General features: G+C 39.6%; 1 protein-coding gene across 7 annotated transcripts; it reads left to right on the top strand.

Annotated features, from left to right (window-relative positions):
* Positions 1–273: 273 nt before the first annotated feature.
* rubcn (rubicon autophagy regulator) lies at positions 274–27,000 on the top strand. 7 transcript variants are annotated; one of them, XM_042515886.1, is made up of 21 exons: positions 274–703; positions 3,229–3,382; positions 4,945–5,028; positions 6,633–6,792; positions 7,531–7,637; positions 7,844–8,069; positions 9,044–9,487; positions 11,001–11,096; positions 11,610–11,725; positions 11,899–12,097; positions 12,377–12,484; positions 13,473–13,547; positions 16,524–16,584; positions 16,866–16,998; positions 17,161–17,306; positions 17,513–17,577; positions 17,870–18,108; positions 19,233–19,294; positions 19,385–19,538; positions 20,073–20,166; positions 23,801–27,000. In XM_042515886.1, the coding sequence occupies exons 1-21, from the start codon at positions 666–668 to the stop codon at positions 23,935–23,937; spliced, it is 2,898 nt and encodes a 965-aa protein (XP_042371820.1). In that variant the 5' UTR covers positions 274–665; the 3' UTR covers positions 23,938–27,000. The 7 variants fall into 7 exon arrangements, with proteins under 7 accessions (XP_042371820.1, XP_042371812.1, XP_042371826.1 ...); XM_042515878.1 differs by having other exon boundaries at positions 16,845–16,998; XM_042515892.1 differs by lacking the exon at positions 13,473–13,547.

Here is a 27,000-nt window from a genome sequence, read left to right as displayed (position 1 = left end):
TTTCTTGCTGTATGTGTTGATGTATGTATTAAGTTGCTCATTGCTTTCTCTCCGTGTTTTTTTGAAGTAAAGTAAACCAATTTTTCAGGTTTCAAAGGGTTAAGAGGATGATTGACACAGAGTCAAAAAAGGTCGTCATGACCTGACCTGCACCTCTTCACACCTCTTCATATACAGCCGATGGTTCAAACAGGGGGCAGCAGCTGTAAGTGTGATATTATTTAGTAACAGCAGGTGGCAGTGAAGTGCGGTTAATTCACTTGAGCAGTCACGTGTCTCTAGAAAGCTCCGTGTTTTACCAGCCACTTCAGAACAGTTGAATTTATGCATTACAAGTCCTGAAAACGCACTGACAGCCCGCCAGCATAGTGCAAAACAACGGAGGAAAATAAGCGGTGATCTTGTTTTAGAGTAAAAGCGTAATTATGGTTAAAAAGTGGGCAGCGCAGAGGTCGACATCACCGCCCACTTTCTGATCATAGCAGGTTGTGCGGCCTCCACTGTTTTGATTCACAGCTCGGACAAGAGGGGCAGAGATGGCGGAAGACTGGAAGTCCGGGTAACCACTCCAAGCTACCATACTACCGAGGTTAAACTTCGTTGTACGAAACAAAATATCGGTAAAGCTGGCAGCTTTGTACGGTACTCGATTCCGCCCGGAGGACATGGAGACATCGGCGGAGGGAGAGGCGGAGGAGCGCAGGTGAGTGACAATCTGGGCTGGGCAGGTTCCCGGCTAGCTGTGTAAAGAGCGACCGTTAATGTCATATAAACATCAAAACTAGATAATAATTAAACAAAGCCGACCAATTAGTATTTTTGGAGCAGCAACTCATTTAAATTTAGCCGTTAAAATAATGTTAGTCACCTAACTAGCCAGCTGGTGAGATTATTGACGCCAGGGTGCTAGCGCTAAAGCTAAGCTAGGCTAGGCTAACCTGACATGTCAATGTTTGACAACTTGGAGCAAACACAAACGTTAACTACGACGCTTTTTAACCTGTGTAATATCAAAGGCCAACTAATTACTAAACGTTTGGAGGCAGTTAAGCAATTCTTACGTACATTTGTGAGCTAACGGTTAGGGCATTTCACATTACTACCTAGCGTTAATGGTGCTAACTGTAAGCTAACTCGTAGCTAGGTTGTGCTAACTGCTAACGCTAGCTGTCAAACGAAGTTGACATCTGCGAGATGTCGTTGGTTGCATTGTGGTACAGATATTCGCATTTTTAATCGAAAGTAAGAATACATATAGAGTTTACAATAGGGGGGGTATTTAGCAAGCTGACGTTGTCATTATTATTATTGTTAGTGCGCACAAGTTGACATTCAAAATAACAAGTATTTGTTGTCATCACGATTGGTGGAAGAGTATTTGTGAGAGGAAATGCTGCACAAGTGCACTAATTTTCTACCGATTGTGTTGTGGTAAGAGAAGCTTAAAGATCCTTTCAATCAGAAAACGCACATTTAAATGTCAACATTGTGGATATTGTGTTAGTATGGTCCTGCCTTTCAGTGGAATCATAACGTGAGATATACGGATCATGATGAGCAGGGCAGTGATAACTTTGAAATCCTCTTTGTATTGTTCCAGATTTGATGTTCAGATTGTATAAACAAATATGTATGGAGGCTTCACAAGCGGAGTAACGTTACACAACAACAAACGAAACATTAAGCTGATCCTAAATCTCAACAACTTTTCTGAACCTTGTAGTATCTCACTCCATGATGTCCGACACACACACAAACACACACGCACACACACGCACAACACAAGTCACATAAAACTCTCTTGTTGCATAAATGCATCAAGCTCGACCGTATGTGGAGAATGTTCTTTTTCCAGGCTACATGGTGTGATTTGATTAGTTGGCTTGGGAACTGGACTCGTGATGCTGCTGCTGCTCACTCAGCACTGCTTGTTGTTGTGTTCATAAGTGTGCTATTCATATGTTTCATAGCATTTTTCAACAGCCTGCATCCACTTCTCCATCTGAGGTGATGGTTGTCACTATTTAGAGAAGGAAGATAAAGTATACTAAATTATGGGTTAGTCACTGATGTTACATGACTGCATTGGCTATATCTATCTTGCACAAAATAGAACAGGCCTCCTGTATATTGGATTTAATTTTAGACCTTCATTATAGTTGATCTATTTTGATATGATGTATTATGTTTGGGGGGATTCTTATGCATGTAACCACACACTACTACTTAAGGTAGAAGAAGAAGGTAGAAGGTGGATTTATTAGTCATGTTTTAACATAAACATGAATGCAGCTTCTCCATTAACATGGAGAAGGGGCAAAACTCTTTCTTTCTTTTAAAATTGTATTTTCTATTTTATTCTCTAGCTCTTTAATAACAAGAGATGTTTTATGCAAAGCACTTTAGTTTAGTAGTGTATTTTTTTTTTAATTGCCTTGTTGATGAAATGTTTTATATTAATAAACTTGCTTGTTTTGCAACTTGCTAATACATAGTATAATAAGTGGTAGATGACCAGTTAAATGATCCTGTTCTGAATTCAGCCTTCAGTGTTGGTGTCCTCTGACAGCAGATCTTTTGTCCTGTTGCTGCAGTTATGCGGCTGGAACTCAATAGCATTCACTTTAACTGCTGACTTAAGGGGAAGAAGAGGAAGTCCTGGATAAGAGCGGGTGCTTTATGGCTCTTGGGAAATTTGACCTGATAATTGTTTCGCATTTGACACAACTGACACTTTTGGAGCAACAGCTTTCCATAGCTGTATCCTAAAGATAAAGTTTGACTCCTTGAACTTGCACATCTTGAGCAACAGGACTACTAACTTTTAGTTATGAGAATTTTGCAACCAGTATTTGTGAGCTAAGGAAGGAAAATAACTTTTTAAAGCTTCTGATGCAAACACATCTTAGCCCTTGCAAACATTGTGTTTGTCGGGAGGAAGTGACATTGTCTATTTATGTATCTCTCTTTTTAGGCTACTGTGTGGTGATACTACAGATAATAATGGTCAGCAATCCCTGTAAGCTGCTGAGTTCAGAGAAAAGCTAGTTTATTGTAACTAAACTGCTGACTTGATTTTTAATTTTTGGGAAAAGGATTCTTGTCCATGTGAGTAATGATTAAATCCACAACATTGCTAACACCAGCACTTTTTAACCTCCTTCCTCATTCTTAAACTTCCTTCCCTACCCCGTGTCACTCCTTTCTGCTGCCCTGTTTGCCTCACAGGAGGGAACACTGGAAGTTACTGTCCAGCCTGAAGACCACTGTCGAGGGTCTTGTGTCCACCAACAATCCCAACGTGTGGTCACGTTATGGTGGCCTGCAGCGGCTCCACAAAGACATGAACAACATCCTGAGCCATGGACTGAAGAATGAACAGGTCCGAACTCAGCAGATCTGACTGATACCACTCTCCCTTTTTTTATTTATATGTTGTGAACAGATACTGATCTCTTTCTGTGTGACTTTCAGCACTTCTTACAGATTCGCAAGTCAAAGTTAGCTTTTGTTAAACCTAAGCCTGAATATCTGCCATAACGTCTTGTGTTTGAACATGGAGGAGAACTTGACACATTAGGTGTGTCCCATAACCCCATAATACCACACCATCCATCAACAAACTGCAGTATTGGTTGGTTCAGTGTTTCCGCATTACGCATATTATAGTGCAGAATCATATTATGCTTTGAAGGGAATCTTTTTGCAGTTGCTCATGCTAAGACAAATGGCACTGAAATCCCCTATACAGAAGTAATTTTAACAGAAGTTACAAAACCAGTAAGTAAGTCAGAGAATAAGTCTCTCACTTACCCAAAGGTTGTCGGGAATAGGCGTAATAGGTTTCATGACATATTTTTGCAGGGCTGTGACGATAAATGCATTTCCACGGTCATGTTACGCTGTATCTTTTTGAGCCTTTACATATGTAACATAACAAATTCATTGAAAACATGCGCTACTTTGGCTCTGATGGAGCCCAGCTGTAAACAACATAACCTTTTATACTGAAATTCCCAAAACAGTGCAGCAGGGTTCCCACAGTCATAAAAAACCTGGAAAAGTTTTGGAATTTCACTGTCTGGTTTTACAGGCCTGGAAAAATCATTTAAAGGTTTGGGAAGTCATGGAATTATGTTCTGTGTAATGAAATTGATTTTAGAGTAACTTTCCACGTCATGTTATGAATTGGCAAATTTATTTTCTGTAAGTTAGCTGGTAACATAACGTAAGCATAATATGTGTAGACTCATGGCTGCACAATATATCGTTTCAGCATTGACACTGTGATGTGCAATAGTCACATCGGAGTACATGCAATGTTAGGTAAGACAAATTAAGTAATTTGCTGCTTGGTAGAAAAAGGAAAACTCGCACAGTTTTCTCATTTTCCATATCTAATACCAGCCTTCCCCTTCAAGACAGCTTATGTGTTTTTTTTTGTACGTTTTGTGGCACCAATTGTTACGGGAAGCGAGACTCTCCTGAGTGTGTGTATGTGTCGAAAAGTACTGTAACTGGGCCGGTAAACATGCAAACACAGTGAAGCAAATGCTTTTCTGAGGGGGAAATTTTACTTTTTGTTACTGAAAATTCATGCATAAGTTTTCAGATGTTGTATATGAAAATGTGTGGGAACCCTGGACCAGTGTTTTTGCTGGAAACATTTTGCTCTTAGTAGTATTAGTTACTGGATGTAACCTCAGTTTTATGAGGACAAGTAACTGCAAGGAGAGGAAGAATGAGACTGCGCCTGGATGCAGCGACTGATGTCACCAGATTAAATACTTTTTTTTTTTTTTTTACATTATTAGAGAGGTATTACCCATCATTATCACTTCACTTCCTTTATTAGAGGGGAAAACAGCTCACTCCATAATGGCTTATTGTGTTCATAGAGGCTGTTATTCTTTGTAACTGGGTCATGCTGGTTTTGTGTTGCAGGTGTACTACAAGCAGAGAGATTATTGGCCATTTGTATGGTGTGTTCGCTACATCAGCCCCCACCTCGCCTCACATGTTGAACAGGTATGGTCACTACCATCCACATGCAGCGTTGTATGTAAATATTTTCAAGTTTAGTCAGCATACAGATCTCTTACATATGTCATGGGAGGCAAGTTAATGCACAAAACACATTCCTAAACAACGCTACTTTGCTCTAGGCTATGCTATTTTCTTCTTCAGATTTAACAGTGTAAGGTCAACTTATCTTAAGCAGATTGACTATAGTTTTATTATCTCATAATCACAAGACACATTGTTGCTTGGTTTGTTTCAAAAGCTTACAGCAGTGTAATTTTGAAAACTTTTCATGTTCCATATGTTCTGCAAGAGGGGGCTGATATGTTTTAGTTCTGTAATTCATATTCACACACAAAAAATGATGTGCCTCTGCATTTTATTTACTGATTCACTTTTTGTAGAGAATAAGCTAGTGATTTACGAGTCGTGAAGATAGAAGTAAATTTGTATTAACCATATCCTGATAATTTTTTATATTGTGGCATTCCTATGTTTGTTTATGTGCTCCTGCTACTGTGGCAAAAACAATACCCTTATTTAGCTGAAAAATTGTGCTTAACTTGGCTTTTTGGACAGTGAAAATTGGAGGCTAATTTCAGAGCTGATCTGCTCGACAGAAAAAACAATGGCTCCTTATTTAAATTTTTAGTTACATGCAAAGTAAATACCCAATACATTTCACACTGTCAGATGCCTTCAGAAGATTTACCACACTTCCTGGATTACCCGTTTTTCTACCTTTCTGTGTTAAGGTATGTTGTGGAGAACAGTCACCTTTCAACCCCAGTCCAGTGTTAACAGAAATGTGCAACATGAAAGGATCGTAGAGTAGTTTATTACATCCAGTTTTGTTACTAGCAGGACTGACAGCAAGTGCTGCCATGATTAAATTCTCATGAAACGATTGATTGTTGATTCCTTGTGCGCAGGTTATGCAGATATATTTCACTCTTCATTCCACTCATTGCTCACTCTGTTTAAACTGTCAGGCTTATCATATGCACCACACCATGGTAGACCTGTCTCTTTACCACTCCTCCATTGCTTTTTTAGCTGAATTGATGAAATATCATGCAACATTAGTATGTTTGTACTAATGTTGCATGATATTCTATGTTTGTGTTTGTAGCAAACATAGTAAGATTTGGAACAAGAGCTCATGATACTGGTTGTCGTGCTGTTTAATTAACAGCGTGGATGAAAAATTACAAATGAGAAAAATTAAAAGAAACCATTAAAAATGAATTTATATTCAGATAAATAGTGTTCACAATAGTGTCACTCTGTCTTTTACACCTCTGCCAGCCTCATTCCTATCCACTGCTCTCCTCACAGTGGGCTTTTTTTTTGACATTTCACAGTAGGAACAATGTGGGTGTAAATAATTAAATTAATTATGGCTGAATTACATTTAGCTGCTTTGATTCAGGATCCTTGTATCGTGCATTCTTGCTCAATGTAACGCTCATCAGAGCACCTGAATAGAAAAGATCTACTATGAATGTTATTAGTAACACCTGTGCCTTTCCTGCCATGAGAAATATATGCCTCTGTTTTACATTTCTCTCGTTTCGTTTCTTTTGCTTTCTCTCTCTTTCCGTCCACAGTTCAGTCACCTGGAGCCTGTACTGAGCAGCGGGATGCAAAGTGCTGGTGAGAGCTACAAGGCTGAGCGCTGGCTTCTTCACAGCTTACAGGTTCACATGCTATCTGCTCAGCTGAGACCTCTGCTCCGGCATCTGGGGCATACACGTAAATATTATAATGGTGAGTTTCACATTAAGGTATTTTTTTAAAAATAAAAATAACATTTGCTGAACTTTTGCACATTTGCTAAAACCGTTAATATATTCTGATACTTGTACATGAGATGAATAATCAGCGGGAAAAAAAACATCACGTTCTTTTGGCTGCTCCAACCGATCAGAGCTCTCTAACGCAGTGTCAATCACAGCTTATGCACACACTGGACTGCCAATAACAGTGTACATGACAAAGACAGATAAATAGAAGATCAATGACAAGCCTTGCTTTCACTTTCACAGAGGAATGCTGTTTTTCTTCTGTTGACTTGTCTTTGCCGTGCATGTTGTTGTTTGCAAAGATGGATGGGCTTTTTTTTTTTTTTTTTTATTACTGGTGGTTGTTTGTCAGCTGTTGTGTTCGCAAAGCTCCTGCTGAATGATTGACAGCTGCTTGGTGGGTTCTTGCAAATGCTGGGCAGAGGAACATGATCTTTTCACACATTATTTGTCTCATGTACTCTTTTAATTGTCCAGTTTGTTTGAAAAGAAGTTGGTGTTAAGTTTAAAGTAATGTAAAAAAACAGCAAAAATCACTTTTTCTGTTCCCCAATTTCTTTAGTCTGTTCCTTTCTTCTCTTTAACTTTTCTCTTTGTATCTTCACTCATACCCCACTGATTAATTATCTTTCTCATCATTATCTCTTTGTCACCCTCTTTGTTTTCCTCTCTTTCTCTCTCTCTGTTTGCCTCTGCCTTTCAGATGATGCCTTTCTGCTGAGCGAGCCCCATGTGACTGCCATGTTCCAGTGTCTGGAAGCTGTGGAGCAGAATAATCCCAAACTGCTGGCCCAAGTTGACACTGTCGGGGTGAGTCTTGTGAAATAACTAATTAAATCTTTCTGCCTTGCTGCATTTATGTCTTGTTTATTATCATTTTGTTGTTACTCTTTTGTTCATCATCAGTTAAAGATTTTTATGAATGATGTGACAGGATAGCAATAAAGATAGTGCTACACGCCCTCATTTTGACATTTGGGACAAGGCCTTAAATCTTTTTATTTTTCTTCCCTCAGCTGTCCCCTCTGAAGGGCCCACCATGTTTGGGCCTGTTGAAGAGCCAAAGCCTGTGTGTGCTGCCAGGGGCTGGTGGAGCTTGGAGGAACGCTGACTTGGCTCCCAGAGGAGATTCTCTAAATCGCAGACTCACCACCTCCAACTGCTCCCTCCGAGAAGCAGTCACCACCAGCCATGTCTCTGGGAACGCAACGGGAGGCAGATCCCAAAACAGCAACAGCACAAGTGAGGAGAGGGTGAAGGGTGATCAATGTAGTTTTTAAAGGGGTTTGTGGGTTTTTTTCATATTGTGCTTTTAATGTGTTGTTTCCGCTGATTTAACTGAATGCTTAATGATGAGTTTTCATAAGGCTCAACTAAATGTGCCGTAATAATAATTCAGAAGGTAGGCAGACTGCTAGCAGGCAATGCCTTGTATTTGTGTGTCTCCTATTTAAAAAAAGGTTCAGGTAAAGTTATTGAATTTCAATGTCATGATTTTTTTTATTCATCTTTGGTCCATCAAAAGTAAGTGTAGGAGTTAGGAGGAAGTAGTGCTTGATACAGAGATTTATGGTCGGTTCACATGGAGCACACTTAAGGTCATAGAAATTCAAATCTGCAATGTTGTTTCATTATTTTGCCACATCTGAGTTTGTGTTATACTTTAGGACCAGAAATTGATCAAAGTCATTCCACAAAATCATTTCAGATCTCAGTAAACACTGTCGTCTTGAGCAAGGCTTCTTATATTTGTCACTATTTAAGTGAAAGATTTTTTAGTTGTACACTTAGTGAAGCAAACAAAAAGAAAATAGTCAATGTTCTGTAATAAGAACATTCAGTGATATAGGGGTTGGGGTTAGGGGATGACACAATGAATGCACCACAGTTTGTATGTGAATAGACTGACTGACTTAACCATACAGAGGCCTGATTGTTTGTGGACAAGCTCAGATATTGAAGAATGTGTTGAGACAGCCTCCAAAACTCAATGTCCTGAACTGGCTGTGCTCACTAAAAGAGATTAAACGGATTAAACTGGTGCTCCTAAAAATGTTTTAACATTATTGTTACTTTTTAGATTAAAAACAATCTGTAAGCTGACTCACGTCCCTTCCACATCAGCGAAGTTTGAGCAAATGAAACGGAAGAAACAGGAGCAGGCCTGTGACCTTGTGTCTCAGTTGATCTTACCTTATCTACCTGTTCTGCTGCAGACACCATCTCTCCAGCCAGCAGCCTGGGAGCTCCCTGGGTGTGTGTGTCCAGGCCCGGGGACAGCGAGCGAGGTGTGACACCCCCTCCTGGCTCCGTCCCAGTCCCCTCTATTTCCCTCACAGAGTCCCCGTCGCCCACCTCCCTTCAGCCTGAGGGTGGGGACTCTGGTGAGGGTGACTATGATGATGGACCTGAGTACCTTGCCATTGGTAACCTGGGGCAACGCAGCCGCCGTGACTCCCGGAGCTCCACCCACAGCAGCGACCAGGGCGTCACACCCGACCAGGGCATCACCCCGGACCAGTCCCTGCAACAGAGTTCCCTAGCTCCGCCCCCACCTAGACGCTCATCCTTCTCAGAGGGCCAGAGGGGGACGGGCCGGGGGTCTAAAGGACACACCCGCTCATTTTCAGACACAGGGATCAATCAAAAACTCAGGAATGGTGAGTAAACTTTGAGGGTAACACAAATGACAATAGCTGGGCTACCCTGCATCTGTTTGCATATATGTTTTTTTTATTGAATTAGAAAGGTTGAAATGAAATTGAAAATTCAAAAAAGTAAAAGAAAATCTTTTTTTTGTGAAGATTAAAATTAATTCATTTAACACTTACTATTTACCTCCTACATTTCAGCATATATATTTAAGTACATAGTGAGTATTTGTGCATTGCTGCAACCCATAGCTTTCTGCATGTTCAAACTCAAACTGTGCAGATTAAATCACATCATGTAGTTATCAGTTCATGTACTACATGAATCGGTTGTTATGGCATATGTTTTATTTAAGGAGTTTGTTAATTTTTAAAGGATTAAATAGCTTTGTAGAGTGAGGCTTCAGCTGCCTGCATATGGAAATATACTTGATCAACCATTTTTTTTACATGTTTGCATAAATTGAAGGTGAGATTCAGATGGGGGTATACCTGCACCTGTTAAATTATTTGTAGCTTTGTAGGATGTGGTGAGGCTACACTCTTTCTCATTAGTTGCACACTTCCTGTCTGAAGTTTTTTCCAAATTAACGTCTTGATTCTCTTTGCGCCCTGTTTCCCTTTCTTAGCTTGAGGTAACTTTCTCTCTCTGCTCTATCTCTCTTTTTAATGTTTGTGCGAAGGAGGGGGCCACCGAAAAATCACCATAATAATAGAAGATCCGGTAGCAGGTTGGCAGTGCAGTTTCACTGTGCTCCATCACTTGACCCCTTCCACCCCTCTTTTTTTTCCTCTGCATGCTGATGAACTCCTCATCCTCTCATTTTAAGTCTTGCCTTCAGCTCATAATCTGTGCTTTTAGTCTTTGATGTCCATTTTTTTTAAAGTCTGGTTTGTGTTTCTTGGGTCATATTAATGTGATGAGGCCATTTCAATGTCTTATCTTAAGTATAAGGGAAGTTATAAATAAACAGCATGTGTTCACAGCAGTTATGCTAATGATGTTCTGATAGAAGCTCTGACATTGCGATTTAGAATTTACCATAACATAACACTAAAATGTGTCTACATTTATTGATGATGAAGCATAGCAGGTGTTCTACTGTATTTTTTACATATACAGGATGTGAAAGCACTGTAAACAAAGTACAGCTGAGTATTGCAATATAATTCAAGACTATCTCCTCAGTAAAGCAAGAATCAGATCACTCTTTTCTGCCAGCTTACATATAGAAATGTATCAATTGTGTGTCAGTGTGTGATTTATTTTCTGAATCTGTACATCCATATTTCAGGTCATTACAGTGATAAAGGTCAGCAGTCATGTTTTTGTTTCTGCATCCAATAAAATGAGCCATCTCCATAGATTTTATTGATTGTTTGACAGAAAAACGATGATAAAATCAAAACATTTTTGACCTTCTTTGTGTATGAATCATGACACATGTTCCCATCAGGTTTTAAAGAGTTCAGTGTTTGTTTTAGTGACTGTGGCATTTAACATAGACTATTTGTGTCTCAGAATCAGCAGAGGATGACTGCTGCATGAAGAATTACAGCCCTTTCTCACCTCAACGCCAGGATACCAGCACCCCCAGTTCCCTCTACATGGAGTCCCGTGAGTTTTTGCAGTACTTTTATGCTGTGTTTTTATGAGTACAATTGTAGAAAAAAACTCTGCACTCATCCTGTGATTGTTAAGTTTTTAAGGAAGTTTTAATGGAAATCCACAGCAAATTTAAATACAGGAAGAAGTTGGATAGGAAAGCTGACATGAAATGTTGAAGAGAAAACTAGGTTTCATTTCCTGAATGTGCATGTTGTGAGTGAGTCAGCTGATCCATAATCGTGACACTCTGGACCTGAGTAGGAAGGTCATAGATAGGTTGTTTGGGGTGTATCTTTTATTTGGATTTTATGGTTTGGATAATAACATGCTGATAGTTGGATTCTGGCAAGCTTGGAGCATTCAGTTTTTTTATTTTTTAACACTTGTTTTTTAGACATTATGAAATCAAAAATGTATTTTTAAAGCTAAAACAGATTACATTAAAATTTAGTGCAGAAAATAGATTTATCTTTAGTGTCTGTTCTGTGTATTTGTTTCATGTATATTCTGTGTTTGTGTCAGATGGGTCCCAGTACAGCAGTGTTCCAGATGGGATGTTCAGGAAGCCATCGGAGGGTCAGAGTCTCATCAGCTACTTGTCAGAGCAGGACTTTGGCAGCTGTGCTGACCTGGAGAAGGTCAGTGCTTGGTTCATTTTGAACTTCTGACTAATTGTGACGTGCATCTGAAAAACCTGTGATAGCTTAAGGCTTAGAAAAAGTTTATTGTTGAACTGACAAAGTTTCATGATTGAAACAGTAGATTTAGTCTCCTCTTCTGATTAATTTAGAATTTTCTCTGTGCTTTTTAGGAGAATGCTCATTTCAGCATTTCAGAATCCCTCATTGCTGCCATTGAGCTGATGAAGTACAACCTACGCCGTCAGGAGGAGGAGGGAGAAGAGGAGGGAGACAGCGACTGTGAGATCCAGCAGCTCAAACAGAAGATCCGCCTGCGAAGGCAGCAGATCAGACGCAGCCGCCTGCCGCCCTGTTCAAACTCCCAGCACCGTAAGGCAACATTAGTTGTGGGGAGTTGTTAAATGGGAAAGTAGTCACCTGTATGATGTTGCAGTCTTTTTGTCATACCATTTTTCATTCACTGAGAAAATTACAAGTTGATTATTTTCCATTTTATGGTCTGTAAATAGGGTCTTAGATCTTTGTGAGCAGCAATCATAAATAGTTCAATAGATTGGTCTCACTGCACCACAGTGTCATTTGCTGTTATTGATTTTTTATTTATCATTCATTCTTCGTTTTGCTCCTCTTCTCCTTCCTCTCCTGCAGTTTTCCACTCCACTGACAGCGGAGGCTCCAGGAGGAGCTCTCAGGACTCCTGCCAGGGCCTGTCAGACTCTGGCTCAGCTGAAGAGGTGGAGGAGTGCGAACTACGAGGTAGAGAGAGGGGATGGGGGGGGGGGGGGGGTACCAGAAGATTAACAGTCCCTTTTTAATTTTTTTTTTTTTGTAACACAATTGCTAATTAGTGTGACCGAGCTTCTTCAATCCAGGAATATGACTACACTTTTTGTGTATTTGTCAATTCAAATAGGAACTTTTTACTTGATTATCAGCAAGCCAGAGTTACAGTGACATGATGCAGTTAACAGTTTTATCTTTCAGCTGCTGTAATTAGAACTTTGAACAAAATATTCTCATCTACATTGGAAAACGTATTGACATTTTAAAAATTTGAAATATGTAAAGAATTTCTCTTCTGTCTGTGTGAGTGAGTTTGTTTCTGCTCCAGTCATAATTCATAACCTAATCACCGCACTTGCTTTATGTTGCTCACCAAGCATGTCACGTTTTACCATGAACCATAAACACAGACATCTGAGTACAAAAGTCACAGAATAAGGGTCTGTAAAATGCTTTTAGTAGTGTTGCTATTTATAACCAAGTCACAGTCAATGTGAGTTGTCATATCTCAGATTTGTATGGTCATGATAATTTGATATATTCTGGTAAATTCCAGGCAGTGTTCACTGAGTAAATTTAAAACATTTTCCTCCTAATTAATTGATTAGATGTCAATTGCTGTTTTATGTGACAAATAATAATCCTGAGACTAATCACTAACATATAGAAATGTCAAAACATGTATTGCTTTGACACTGTTAACATTAGATGTGGGATTTCATAACTGCATGTTCTTTATGTATTGTTTGACTGTGTATAGCTACACTTCTCAGCACTGTGGTTTGAGCACACAGAGTTTGTTGTATCTCGGTGCTGTATAACTGCATGATCTCCACATGTACTGCATGAGTACAGTATACTGTATGTTTGCCTTTGACACTGACATACAGCTCTGTGGAGAGTTAAAAAATGTTTGTGCTTGTGGTGACGGTTGTGCTGAGTGTTAGTTTCTGTCTCTCAGATGGCTGTGAGGGTCAGTCCCTGCTGGCGGTGTCTCAGAACGGCCTCTCCCTGTCACTCGCCTCCCTCTTCTCAGGTATCTGCAGGCTGGACAGTTTGTGGGCGAGGCTCAACAGCTACAATGCAGATAGTTTATTGTGGTGGGGCTCCTCTGAGAGGAGGCTGATGGCTCTGCTCCAAACTGAGAGTTCATGGCTTTAATCCCTCTAGTTAAACTGGATAGCTTATCTGTTGTCTTTGCATAAACATACTGATTCATTCTGTTCAATCTACCACTTAACACAATTCTGAATAAGTTAAAGACACGTTTTTAAGAATCAAGCGTAAAAACACCCAATCTTTGTGTTTTATCAATACAATGATGCTCGCTTTGTAAGGAGATATTATCTATATATATTATTTTTAGGAAAAATCTGTGAGCTGACAGCTTTAACTTCTAATTCTGCATGACTGTGTGCACTCGATGTCATGCGGCACCATCCTAAAGAAAGAAAAGTAATATTTACTAATGTTTAATTTTCCCAATGAACCATAGCTGTGTTAATTTGCTAAAAGCTTCAGTCTGTTGTTATACCTCAGTGGCGATGTTTTTTAGATAAAAAAAAGATTATTTTTCTATGGCTCCCCAGTATCCTACAAAAAATCCTTTTAACAACAGCAGGGAGTACTGCAAGTTTTCAGTTTGGAGTTAAGCCAGCTTCCCTCTCCCCTTAGTTGAAAAGTGTGCTTGGCTGTTAGTGTTGGTGCTTGTTCAGTGCTCCAGGGTTTTGGTGGACAAATGTGCCTGTACCTGTTAGAGTTAAGAGGGCCTCATGAGAGGAGACGAGCGAGTTAACAAGTGGTGACTGTAACTACAGGCATAAACACTCATCCACCTATTCATCCACTCCATAAATCATTATCCCCAGTATGACTCCAGTGAGAGTGCGGTGTGATTGGTGTAAAATTCTTCCGTCTTGTTCCTTTTTTAAGGCATACAGCAGATTTTAGCACTGGCAAAATGAGGATTTTAACATGGACACACAGCTGCTTTGTCTGAGACCCATCATGAACATGACTGCAACCAATTATAGTGGGACAATATATCAAAAGAATATCACATTGTGATACATTAAAAAAACCAAATATTACTTTTGATTTGGACAATATATTTCTAAAAAGATTTTCCTTATCTGAATTAAAGGGTTAGTTAAACCGAAAATGAACAGTACATAGATTTTATTCATCAGTCTTGATGGTTTTGGTGTAAGATGCAGAGTGTTGGAGATATTAGCTGTAGCATTGACAAAACAATCTAGATTGATAAGTAGCACTACAGGTAACAGAAAAAAATGTATTTTTGGTTTTGGGGTGAACTCTCCCTTTAAGTGATACTTTTTTTTTGTTCATAGACTTTCAATTAAGTGAAATGAACATTCATTGCCTCTACATAGCCCAATAACCCCAATGATTTATACTTAATTGCATTCCTTAACCATAATAACTAACCATACATTTAACCAAAATCTTGAAACCTAATCAGAATCTAAAGTAACTGAACTAACTAATCATATGTGACTGCATTATAGTAATGATGAGATGAAAATATAAATTGATAGTTCTTTAACAGAAAATACACTGTCATTGTATGTTTCCTATGAAAAATACTAAAAGTGTAGTTAATAGAAAACCACACATATCCATGTAGCTATACTCAACTTTGTACTTAAATGCCTTTGTGTGTGCAAATCCCCTGAAAGCAATAGTAATTTTTCACAATACTGACATGAAAGAAAGGAGTCAGAAATGCCTTAATATTTGATTTAGTTTACACCCCATGCCACAAACAAAGCATGGAGAAGAGGTGTAATCAAGGACTGCGGTGCAGTTTTACTCAGATGCTGTTCACTGTGTTGTTCACAACTTCGGCGAAATAAATTGTCTAAATAAATTCCTGTTCATGGCAATTTTAGTTTATTTTTTCATTCTTGCCAATTGCCAGTAATGAAATATTGGTCCTAATCGCTCACACTTGACTCATTGCTCCTCGCTCGCTCCTCTGGACACACAATCACCATGCCCTGTCTGCTCACATGTGCTTTTTGCCGTGTGCTGCTTATGAAAACCCTCCTCCGGTGTCCTGTGCCTGCCTGAAGTATCACTTTGCAGTAGTCAAACTGTAATCCCACATGAAACCAGGGATTTGTAAGACAGACTATGCGTGCAAAAGAGAGCATTTGTGGAATCATGCAGATGATTAACTTGCTTATCAAGCTCGTAAATGCTCTGCAAGAACTTTGACTGACTGCAACCAGAAGGGCTCTGAATCTAACCAGTGTTTTATTAGAATAAACAACAACGCTGATCCTCTGATAGAAAGAATCTGTCATAGTCACACAAGATTTCATGCAGACGGTCTACTGTTCTGCCAAACCCAAACTGCTTAATGTCTCTGCTTACATGTTGTTTGTGAGGTGTTACACATAAATAATAGTAGCAATGCTCTACCTTTGAATCTCTCTGGCTTCTCTGCATGCTACCTGCTAAAATATATTTAAACATGCTTGAATTTAATCTGAGATGTGATTTGGTTTTAAGGGTCTTCCACTTCAGTATCTTTAAGAAGAGATTGTCTTCTAATATTTCTCTTATTTTTGTGCATCTATTTTAAATCAAATTCAGCCATCATCTGACACAGGGTTCCCACTGATCCAAAAAACGTTTTTTTTCAAGTCCTTAATCTAACAAGCTATAGGAACCCTGTGACAGCTATTTGCAATACCATAGATTTAAATTTTTTTCATCTGATTATGCAAGTATCAAGAATCTTTTGGTGTCTAGGGCTGTTGAATACTTATTGATTGATTGATTGAAATCTTTATTTCAAACATGTTTTTTTCCAAGACCATAAACATACAAACCAGCAAAAGCATAAAAAAGAAAAAAGGAAACCGTCATATCCAATGTTGAAAAGGAGTAGAAAGAAGTGTAAAGTTACACTTAAAGTGTATAACTGGTGCACTGCTCCCATGTGGTTAAATCTCTGTTATTTTGCTGTTGCTGTGTCTTCCAGATGCAGACATTAAACGCAGTGTAAGCTCCAGTGGCAGGTCTTTCCTCAGTTCAGAGTCCATGTGAGTAACACAGCCACTTCCTGTCTCCCTTATTTCTTTTAATAATAGATAGAAATGTCATTTTAAAGCATGTTAATAACTAAATGTTACTTGACTTACAGGAAAATTTGCTGGCTTTAAATACTGCAATGTCCTCACTTGGGACTTTGATATAATAAGTAACAATTATATGAACCACAGTGGAGATTGCATGTCAGATATGTGGATGAGTAGAAAACTGAAAAATGTATGTTGAATGACTTAATAAAAAGCATGTTCTGTGCTTCTTTTTGCATTTTCAGCTCTCCATCCTTCCTCCAGTCTAACTCCGCTGAGTCAGTAGCCATGGGTTTACTCAAGCAGTTTGAAGGTATGCAGCTTCCTGCAGCCTCAGAGCTCGACTGGCTGGTCCCAGAACATGACGCTCCACAGAAGGTACAACAGGAACTGGCTTATGCGCAGTACTCAGCAGTTCTCCACACATGCAATAATCCACATAATAATAACTTGACTTGCAGTATGTAGCACTTCTCGTGATATACCGACACACAGCAACACTGTACTTTGAACTCTCTTAACTTCTTTGCCCTCTCCCAGCTGCTGCCCATCCCAGACTCTATGCCAATATCACCTGATGATGGTGAACACGCAGACATCTACAAGCTTAGGATTCGGGTACGAGGCAACCTGGAGTGGGCGCCACCCCGACCACAAATCATCTTTAATATTCATCCCGCCCCCAAGTGAGTCCATGCCATGTTTAACCCGCCTGCACTGACTTTCTTGCTTTGTTTTTTATTTTTTATGTTGTTGGTGATTTGTATTTATCTGCTATTCATGTGTCATCTTTTTTTGTGATATACCCAGCTGACCATTCCTGAATTAGTAGGTTTGCTTGCTCTTTGTTCTATGAAGTTGATATTACTTACACATTTCATTATCCTGTTAGGAGGAAGGTAGTTGTGTCTAAACAGAACTATCGCTGCGCTGGCTGTGGCACCCGCATCGACCCAGGTATGACCAGCAAACCCCAGAAATACCTGTTATCTTGGAAAATTTTGCAAGGCATTTAAGTTTTAAGTTAATCAGTTCAACAAATCAAACTGTGTCAAAATACTAACTATCTATTCACATTCACAGTTTCAGTTCTTGTTTTAAATTTATTTCACAAGTGCAACTTTAAGTTTTTCCAGCTTGATCAGTTGCCATAAAACTTGGTGTATTTTATATGTACAAGTGCTAGCTTGCTCATTCCACACTCTTACCTCTCTGCCACCTGTGTCTCTGCTGGTTGTCCACACTTCAGATTATATCAAGCGACTGCGTTACTGTGAATACCTCGGTCGTTACTTCTGCCAGTGCTGCCATGAGAACGCCCAGGCAGTGGTTCCCGGCAGAGTGCTGAGGAAGTGGGACTTCAGCAAGTACTATGTCAGCAACTTTGCACGGGACCTGCTGAGCAAGATCGCCGGAGACCCGCTGTTCAACCCCAGTGACATCAACAGTGGCCTGTACAAGAAGATCAAAGCTCTGGAGGCTGTCAGGGTGAGCACAGAAGCAGCAGCGGGATGGGAAATGAGGCATTAAGCTATTTTTTTCCTGAAGTTTTTATTTAAGTTTTCTTTTCTTTTTTTTTTACTGGTAAAGAGTGGTAATTCCACCCCATCATAACCAGTTTCAGCTCTGTTTGAAGAAGATTAGCCGAGTAAGGTTATACTGAAAAAGACATCCTTATGTACGTGATTAGGCAGGACTGTGCTAAAAGTAGTGAGGTTCACAGTTGAGAAGTTGATTAAATATTGCTATTATTGCTAGCTGGAACACAATATACTAGTCAGTTTAAATTATTTTATTAATGGACACATTTTGACATAATATGCACTGAAATGTCATGTCTTCCTAGTTAATATTGTTCCTGAAACATACAAAAAAACAAGCATCTGTTGGCTACTAGTTATCACAGAGCTTCATTTTAAATAAACAAGGAAAAAATAAAAGCATATTGGTCTGTTTGCTCAGTCCTGCAAGTAGAGAAGTGGAAAGTGGGACAGAGATGACATTTTGTAAACCCAGTGCAGTTTTACAGTATTTAATTTTATTTAGTAAGTTGTTTTGTTGGATATTTTACAATATTGCAATATTCATAATTGACAGTGCAAAATGCCAGATATTTCAATGGCCTTTTAAAATAAGATTTGGAAATTAAAAAATGTGATTTAATGATTTCAAATGGCTCCTATAATATGTCTTACTTTGTAGACTAAACTGTGCTCATTTTTAACAGTTTTCTGAATATTGTCATGATTTTAGACTAGTCTAGGTGTAAACTTCTATTCAATCATTGGAGAAATTAGGAACATCCGTAGCTGCAAGAATGTGCATTAAAATGCTGATAGGGAGAGACATAATGACAGTATGGTTTTAAAGATGTGTCAAGGCAGTTTTTACCTACTGGAAAACAGAAAGAAGAAATGTGATGCTTGCTCAGTTCAGTCAGTCTGCTGGCAGGGACACTGAATATTAAACACTAACAGCACAGATGCTGTAATTGGAAACTGAACCTGGACTTTATGTTACTTTCACCATAGATGAACCTTTATGCCTCCGTGTGTCTGTCAGTGTATGTTAAACTAACAAGATAATGTTTTCTCCATTTTGTCATTGTGTAGGTTTTGAGGATGCAGCTGTTTCACATGAAAAATCTCTTCAAGACCTGTCGCTTTGCTAAAGAGTAAGATGTCTGTTTGTACATGTTTTTTACAAAACAAAATTATTCTTCCTGAAAAGTCCCAGATCATCAGTATGTGTGTGTGTCCATCAGGGTGCTGGACCAGTTTGACAGCCTGCCAGGTCACCTGACCGAGGACCTTCACCTCTTTTCCCTCAATGACCTCACTGCTGTTCGTAATGGAGAACTGGCTCCCAGAATGAAGGAGCTGCTTAAACTCGGTACCATGCACGTAGCTGGCTGTGTGGTAAGATAATCATGTGCCTCCTCTTCTTACATAGAGAGTTAATCCAGTTAATTTACTGCATTGATTAAATATGACTGAAATGTGAAGTTGAAGTCCTCGCATAAAACTAGGCCATGCAAGAGCTTCTGAACTGTCTTGATCAACATACTCTTCGTTTGTGCTGGTGGGCAATGTGGAAATTAAGGAGGGTCAAAAGAGGAGAAGTCATGGTTTCAAATTCCATCACACAATTGGGGTATAACACATGCGCAGTGAAATCTGGTCTGAAGTTGCCCAAAGACTCAATACAGAGTGTCTCAGCCTCTTTTGAACAGCCTTGACAGAAAATTTGTCAGTATAGCCTGCTGTTGGAGCAACAGCCCGGGGAAAGAGGGGATATCTCGGCACTGGTTAGACAGAGGGAAGTTTACTGTAGTTCATCTACACATACATTGTCCCACATTGTTTTGATTCAAAGCTGGTTGAAAATCGGTGAAATATCCCTTTAATCAAATCTAATTTTTTTTTTGTCACCTGTTCTTCGGTCTCCGTCAGCTGTGCCAGGCGAAGGGCTTCGTGTGTGAGTTCTGTGGCAACGACAAAGACATCATCTTCCCCTTCCAGCTGAACAAGTGCCAGCGCTGCGAAGGTGAGCCCACTCTGCTGGCGGCAGGCCTGGGTGGCTCACGAGCCCCCTCCCCCCGCCCCTCCATTCCACTAACCTGGAGAGACTGGAAGATCTCCGATCCTTTTAGGCTGGCAAAGGCCCTCTCCAAAAACAGGCAGGAGGGGGAGGGAGGGGAGGAAGGTTTAGAGGATATCATGGATCAGGGGGTGAGGAGTGGAGCGCTAGAGGAAAGGGGTGACATAGCAGAAGAGAGAAAGGGAGGAGGGGGAATATTTCACACTTTCACTTGTGGAAAGCTCGTGAAAGCTTTCTCCTGGAGTAAAAGCGATGACGAAGAGCAGGAGATGACAGGAGAGACAGATTCAGAGAGGGAGGAAGAGATAAAGTGTGATGAGGGAGGGGAGGAGGACGGAAATGATCAGCATGTGGAGGAAAAGGGTAAAGAAAGGGAAGATGGTCACGCAAGAAGGGAAAAAGTCAACCTACTAAAGGTTCTTCACATAGACAGACTAAAGAAGAACATCTCAAAAGGAGGCAGAAGAAGCAGCGGCAGCGAAACATGCAGCAGCGTGGAAAGTCTAAATGAAGTAGGACAACAGAGTAAAGGACGTTTGAAGCTACCGGGGTTAACAAATCTCGCCAAGCGTGTCTCAAAACGAGAGATAGAAGATGAAGGGAAAACAGATGTCAAAGAGAAGGAGTCCTCCATAATATTATTGGAGAAAGTAAAGGGAGAAGAGGAGCGAGGAAAGGCAGTGTGGGATGCAGAACATGTGGAGAAATTTACACTTACAAAATTGTTAAAACCTCAGCTGTCTGCGATTTTCTCCAAAGGGACGAGCACGGGGGAGGAGGATAGAAGTGGGGAGAGCGATGTAAAAAGAGAATTGGACACTGAGGAGAAAGGCCAGCAAGAGCCACCCGTCATAACTCGGACTAACTGGAGAGGTCGTAGAACTCGCAAAGCCAGGAGAGGCAGAAAGATTAGGGAAGGCACGACAGAAGGTGGAGAGAGTGAAGACACAAATGAGTTAGATTCTTAAACTGAGAGAGGTGGAGGATGAGGGTAAGGGCAATAAGAAGCTAAAACAGCACTAAATTACTGTACTCTAAACTGCTAAAAGGTTAATATTTGATGGCTCTGCTGGATGATACTGTAGTTTGCATTTGCTCAGATGTTAATGACTGGTAACAGTCAACTGAGGGCCTCTGGATTAGCTCACCTCGTCTATTTTAGTTTTGAAGAGATTATATTTCATCAGAGTTGACTCTGTCACATGTTTTTAGCAGTGTTTCTAACGCCTGTAGATTTCAAATACTTCTTTTTGAGCTACACAAGTGCAGCAATGCAGAACGTTTTGATTGATTTGACTTTTTTGCTCACTGATAAACATTTTATTTTCTTGTTTGTTTAATCCATCCAAAAAGTATAGAAAAGTAAAGAAACAGCATGTTTTACACAGTGGTTTTGTGGCTGCTCTGTTTCTTGGCTGGACGACTTCTTCCTGCCTGTAGTTTCATATTTAGCAGACAGATAAGAGCATGATATCTAGCATTTCATCTTTCTCTCTGCAAATTTCTCCTCATATTTCCCAAAGGCTTTCCAAACACAGTTTCTTTTAGTATTTTAATGTTGTAAGGTTATTAAACCTAACAGATAACAACAAGATAATCTCTCAGATAATCAGGTGATTTTTGCTATCCTACCTCTATTTGTGCCTCTCTTTAAACTGTCTTTTTCAACCTTTTAACCATCTCAGGGTTTGAAACATTTTGTACACTTGTTTTTCTGTTGCTCACATTTGGCAGCAACTTCCTTGCACTATAGTGATTTTGGTGTTTTTTGGCTTTGTTTCTTTGTGCAGTTGCACAGCTGGTGGAGGGTAAATATTTGGCAGCTATTTGGTGGTGGATTCCTTTGGCTTATATTCCAGAGGTATTGGTGTGTGGAGCTCAGCCATCAGTGGTTTTGTTTCTCTTGGCTCTGAGCTCTTAATGCTTTTGTCTTGGCCACGGGTTGGCAGATGACACTAAAGGGGCGTATCACTCATAAACGTTTACATTTCAGTTTGCTTTGGTCATGAATTTTAGTTTGGGCTGTTACACCTGTTTTTCTGAGCCAGTGGAGGAGTCTGTTTTCATCCTAACCAAACACTATTCTAGCTGATTTCACTGATAAGCAGGGCTGGGTATCGGTACTCAATAGTTTGTTAAGGCAACGACTGAAATAAACCAATAGTAATCATAGTCGTCATAGTAGTAGTACCCAGTAGTATCAAAATGTTTCCAGTCAAACGATAGCTGAATTTGATCCTTTTTGCGCTGCGGTCCGGGGAAGTCAAGCATGATGTATGTGAGAGTTTGCAATCAAGCATGCCAAGATGCCACCAAAACAATTAAAATGCTAAATTAGATGCCAGGTGCGGTTGCCATTGGTGCTGCAGAGCAGTTTATTTTTACAGAAATGCAATGTTCAGTTTATTTTTATTGAAACCACCAGCACCAAAGTATTATTCATTCAGATTTACCAGCACGGTAAACAAGAGAGATGAAAAGAAGGTGGTGACTTCCTCTCTCTGAAGAGGTAATAAATACGAATGTGCCCGTTCCTCAATATTTTACATTCCTTTTGTCCAAAAGAATCAAAAGGACCATATTTAGTTTTCATTCAAATAAATCCAAGTTATAAATATTGTATTAAGTGGATAAAACATTGTTTTTTGTCAGGCGCCGTAATCCTGTGTTGTAAAAATATACATACGCCGCTTGAGTTCAGTGATTGAAGCAAATAAAACCCAGGCTTATTAATTAAAGTTCAACAGTATACTACACGTCACGCCTATTGGTGTCAGTATAACTTTTGGATGCTTATATCATAATGTTTTAAACGACACACATCCCTACTGATGACTTCATCTCTGTGAAATCAGCAGATATAGATTTTCATTGAAATGTAGACTCTTTCTCTGGTTTAGAAGAAATAGTGCCTGTTGTTGTGCTGCCTCATCTATGATTGTTTTTAAGCCATGTTGTCTGTTTAGATATTTGTTGGTAGAACGTCTCATTTATGTGAGATGACCACGTGTCAGAATGAATGTGTAATTTATTCTTTTAGTTGATATTATTTAAACTTCATCTTCATGTGAACATGAAATAAACACAATTGTTTTGAAGTTGAGTTGCCTGTTATTTTATCTTACCTTTAAAAATCAGTTTTATGTGTGTAAACATAACTATGTGTTGAAGTAGACTAGTTAAGAGACTGAAGAGGTTTTAAAGCACTCTGGTGGCCTCTTTTGGAAGAGTGGGATGTGTCTGAGCAGGTTTAGGGCGTGGCGTGTTTGTCTCTGAGGATATCAGCCGTCTCACTTACCTCCTGCCTTCTGCTGCGCTGCCTCTAACTTCTCTGCCTTTTATACTCTGCTCCTCACCTTGCCTCTCTCAGGTCTCATTGTGATTGGCTGCTCTGTTGCTACATCACATCTTTTCTCAGCAAACTGGTTCAACTGGTTTGTGGCCATTACAGCATTGTTTGGTTAAGCAGCTGAAAGCAGCTGTGAACTGTTAGCCTCCTTTTTTAAGATGACACATTTGTGTTGCGAAATGCTTCAAAGTGTCACATCTCTGACTGTTTGTTGTGTTTTTCCCTTTACAGAGTGCCATGCATGTTACCATCGCAGCTGCTTCCGCACAGGTAAAGACTGCCCTCGATGTCAGCGGCTGGCAGAGCGGAGAGAGCGGATGGCGCGCAAAAACATGGAAGAGCAAGAAGACGAGGGAGGTGGGCCCTAGTGCTGGTAACAGAGGAAACTCTGAGACTCGAGAAGAGCACAATGCGACCATGATTGTAGTGACCGACAACCTCTCTTTTCCGTTCCAGTCCTCTCAGACCTGGGTGACAATATTGCAAACAGATGTTTTGGTCTCAATAAATTGCCAGATGTGCAGTTTTTACTACATCAGGACATCAGTTGTGTTAGTGTGACAACTGTAAATGATTTTTTGATGCATTTAGTGAATGCTAAGCCCCTTTCACACACTTTACTCTGTGATTAGTGGTAGTTTTTTGGTGTCAGCCAGCGTTGCCAACTTGGTGACTTTCTTGCTAGATTTAGCGACTTTGCAGACCCTTTTAGCACCTTAATTTCTCAAAGGCAACTAGTGTCAAATTTAGCGACTTTATTGGACCACCAGTGAAAAAGATATTTTTTTGTCAGGCTGTCAAACCTGCTGAAGAGGATTTCTTTAAGGACAAATGGCTTTCAAAAATTATCTTTTTTTTCCTTTACTTGATATTGGTTTATCTTCAAAATGTAACTCCTAAAAGTGATTATTTATAGACATTTTTTGTACATAAGTAAAAATGTAGGATTTAAAACCTTTAGTAGCCACTAATTGTAGTATGTGTGACAAAAATCATAAGTATAGGTGACAAAAAACTCAAACTTACAAGTATATTTGATGCTGACCTTGTTATATTTATGTGTGAAAAGGGGCTGAGATTCACTAAATGTCTTGGCACTTCGTTCCTGTGTGGTAAAACAATTACATTTGAGATTAAAGTAGATCAGATGTATTTGCTCAGACGAATGTACCCAGGTTTGATAGTTTTCCTTCCTTCAATTGCAGCTTCTGGCAACTGCTTCAACTCTGGTCATTTTAATGGCTACTGGCTTAGCTGATTTTTGTGACCTAAAATGGCAGGATCTATTTTTTAAAAAAAGTAAACAGCAAGTAATTTTTTAACATTTTGACTGATTTTTCAGTGCAGATACTGTATTTGTGCAACCCTGCCCTTTATGTTGAGGTTTTTATTTTGATTTGAAAATACTGAAGATATTTAACTAATCCGTTCTTTTCTCTGCGCCTTACTATCCTGTTTTAAGCTCTTTTAGCCATGCTTATGTGCCTCTGGGACCAATGAACTTAGACTGGTAGAGCTAGCGGAGTTACATTGGAGAGTTGAGTTTATTGAAAGACTGGACCTCAGAGTCAGTGTTGCAGATATTTTAAATGAAACTACAAATTCTCCATTTTTGTGCTGCTTTGTGTGATTGTGTGAGTGGTGACTAGAAAAAGCTGTGTGATACGGAGTGCTTGTGTGTGTGCGCACACATGTCTACCTGCTGTACATGCAGCCATGCACAACATGGTTTGCACCAGCCTGATCAGCACTTGTTTTCTAATGTTGTAGGTTTTGGAACAATAGGAGAGTCGAGTTAATTGCACTGATCCTGTCTGTCGTTGTTGGAGGGCTGAGTTGGGAGTCACTCTTTGGGGTTTGTTCAGATGTTCGTTGTAAGATCATGAATCGTCATTGTAAAATCTGTTTCCTTCATGAAGCTCCTGTCACCTGGGTTGCATGAAAATGTGAAGGGGTTCGTCCAAAATACGAAAGCCACAATTTTATAGCAAAATCATCACAATTAATGAATTTATTCATATTTGAGCACGTTTTTCTCCTCCAGCATATTTTAGCAGTCTAGTGCAGGGGTTCCCAAATGTATTGGTATACTATGCAGGATTGTTAGTCACTAATTGTTGTCAGAAAGTAAAAGTAAAAGCCAACCACAGATTCATTCTCATTTGGATTTTTGCCTCGCTATATTTGCGTTAGTTTCTGTGCTGTGTCCTTTGAAAGCCCGTTGCTTACAATCTGTCTCCTGCTTGCTCCCTTTTTATAAAGTCCGAACATCACCTGAGCACTGCGGAGGTACACTCTCATAAACATCCCTAACACAGAAAATGAGAAGAAAACAAGAAAATACAGGCAAAGGGCAGAGACTCTACACCACCACACACTTCTGGTGGCATCTTAAATCAGGATTAAGATTAAGATTACCTCTGTGTAAATTATTATTATTATTTTTTAAATCCTGCATAGTATATTGTTAAGGTTCAGACAGTATGCATGCCTAATATGACCCTGGGGCCAGCAGCTGGTTAGTTTACTTTAGCTTAGCATAAAATCTGGAAACACCGGGAAACAGCTAGCCTAGCTCTGTTAAAATCTGCCTGCCAACACCGCTAAAGATCAGTAGTTCAGATGGCAGTTGAACTAAACTGAGAAGCCCCAAAAGGTAGAAGTATCCAGTATTAAACTTGAACAAAGCAGACATTGTGGAAAAGTCTGATATAAGAGAGAAAAGTTTTTTTTATTTCTCTCCTCTAAGCACTTTAAATCATTTGGTGACCTCTCAGATTTATTCTGGGAACCCTTAGGGTTGAAACCACAGGTCTGTTATACATGTTAGAGACACGTCTCACATGTTAAATCTTGTTAGTTACGGCCCTGTAGAGAGTTAAAAATAACCAACAGAGTATGTAAAGAAAGTTGTGGGGGAAACAAAAATGTAACCCACTGATTTAATCAAAGCCTTCACCCTGGAGTTACAGGTTTATTTGCAGCAAGCTATTAATGGATTAGTCTCCGCTCTACATACCGTCCTCAACAGGCTTTGCTTTATGTGAACGATCCCTCACGTGGTCATCACACTCTCATGAGACATGACTTAAAGCAATAAATGTGAAGTCCATGTCCCTCAGCCCTCACAGACTAGAATTAAAAAGATAAACTGCGCCCACTTTTTCAGTTTTAACCAGGAAACACAGAACTGTTCAGTTCACGGCTCCTGAACCAAGTGGCCGCTCGACTCCACTGAAGAAGCTCCTCAACTCAGCAGATTGTTTGTCCTTTGACTGCCTTTAACACAGAGGTGTGCGAAGGTTTATAGTGCACTACAGATTAACATGTCTATTATTAAAAATGTTAATTATTGTTATTTTGAGGTATTATTTGTATTAATTTGTTTTGCTCTGTAAGTATGTTGACAATAAAAGACTGGCCAGACTGTT

The sequence above is a fragment of the Plectropomus leopardus genome, chromosome 3 (genome assembly GCF_008729295.1).
Source record: "Plectropomus leopardus isolate mb chromosome 3, YSFRI_Pleo_2.0, whole genome shotgun sequence".
Classification (NCBI taxonomy): Eukaryota; Metazoa; Chordata; class Actinopteri; order Perciformes; family Serranidae; genus Plectropomus; species Plectropomus leopardus.
The sequence above is the reverse complement of the archived record's forward strand: the minus strand, read 5'-3'. Positions and strand labels throughout refer to the sequence as shown.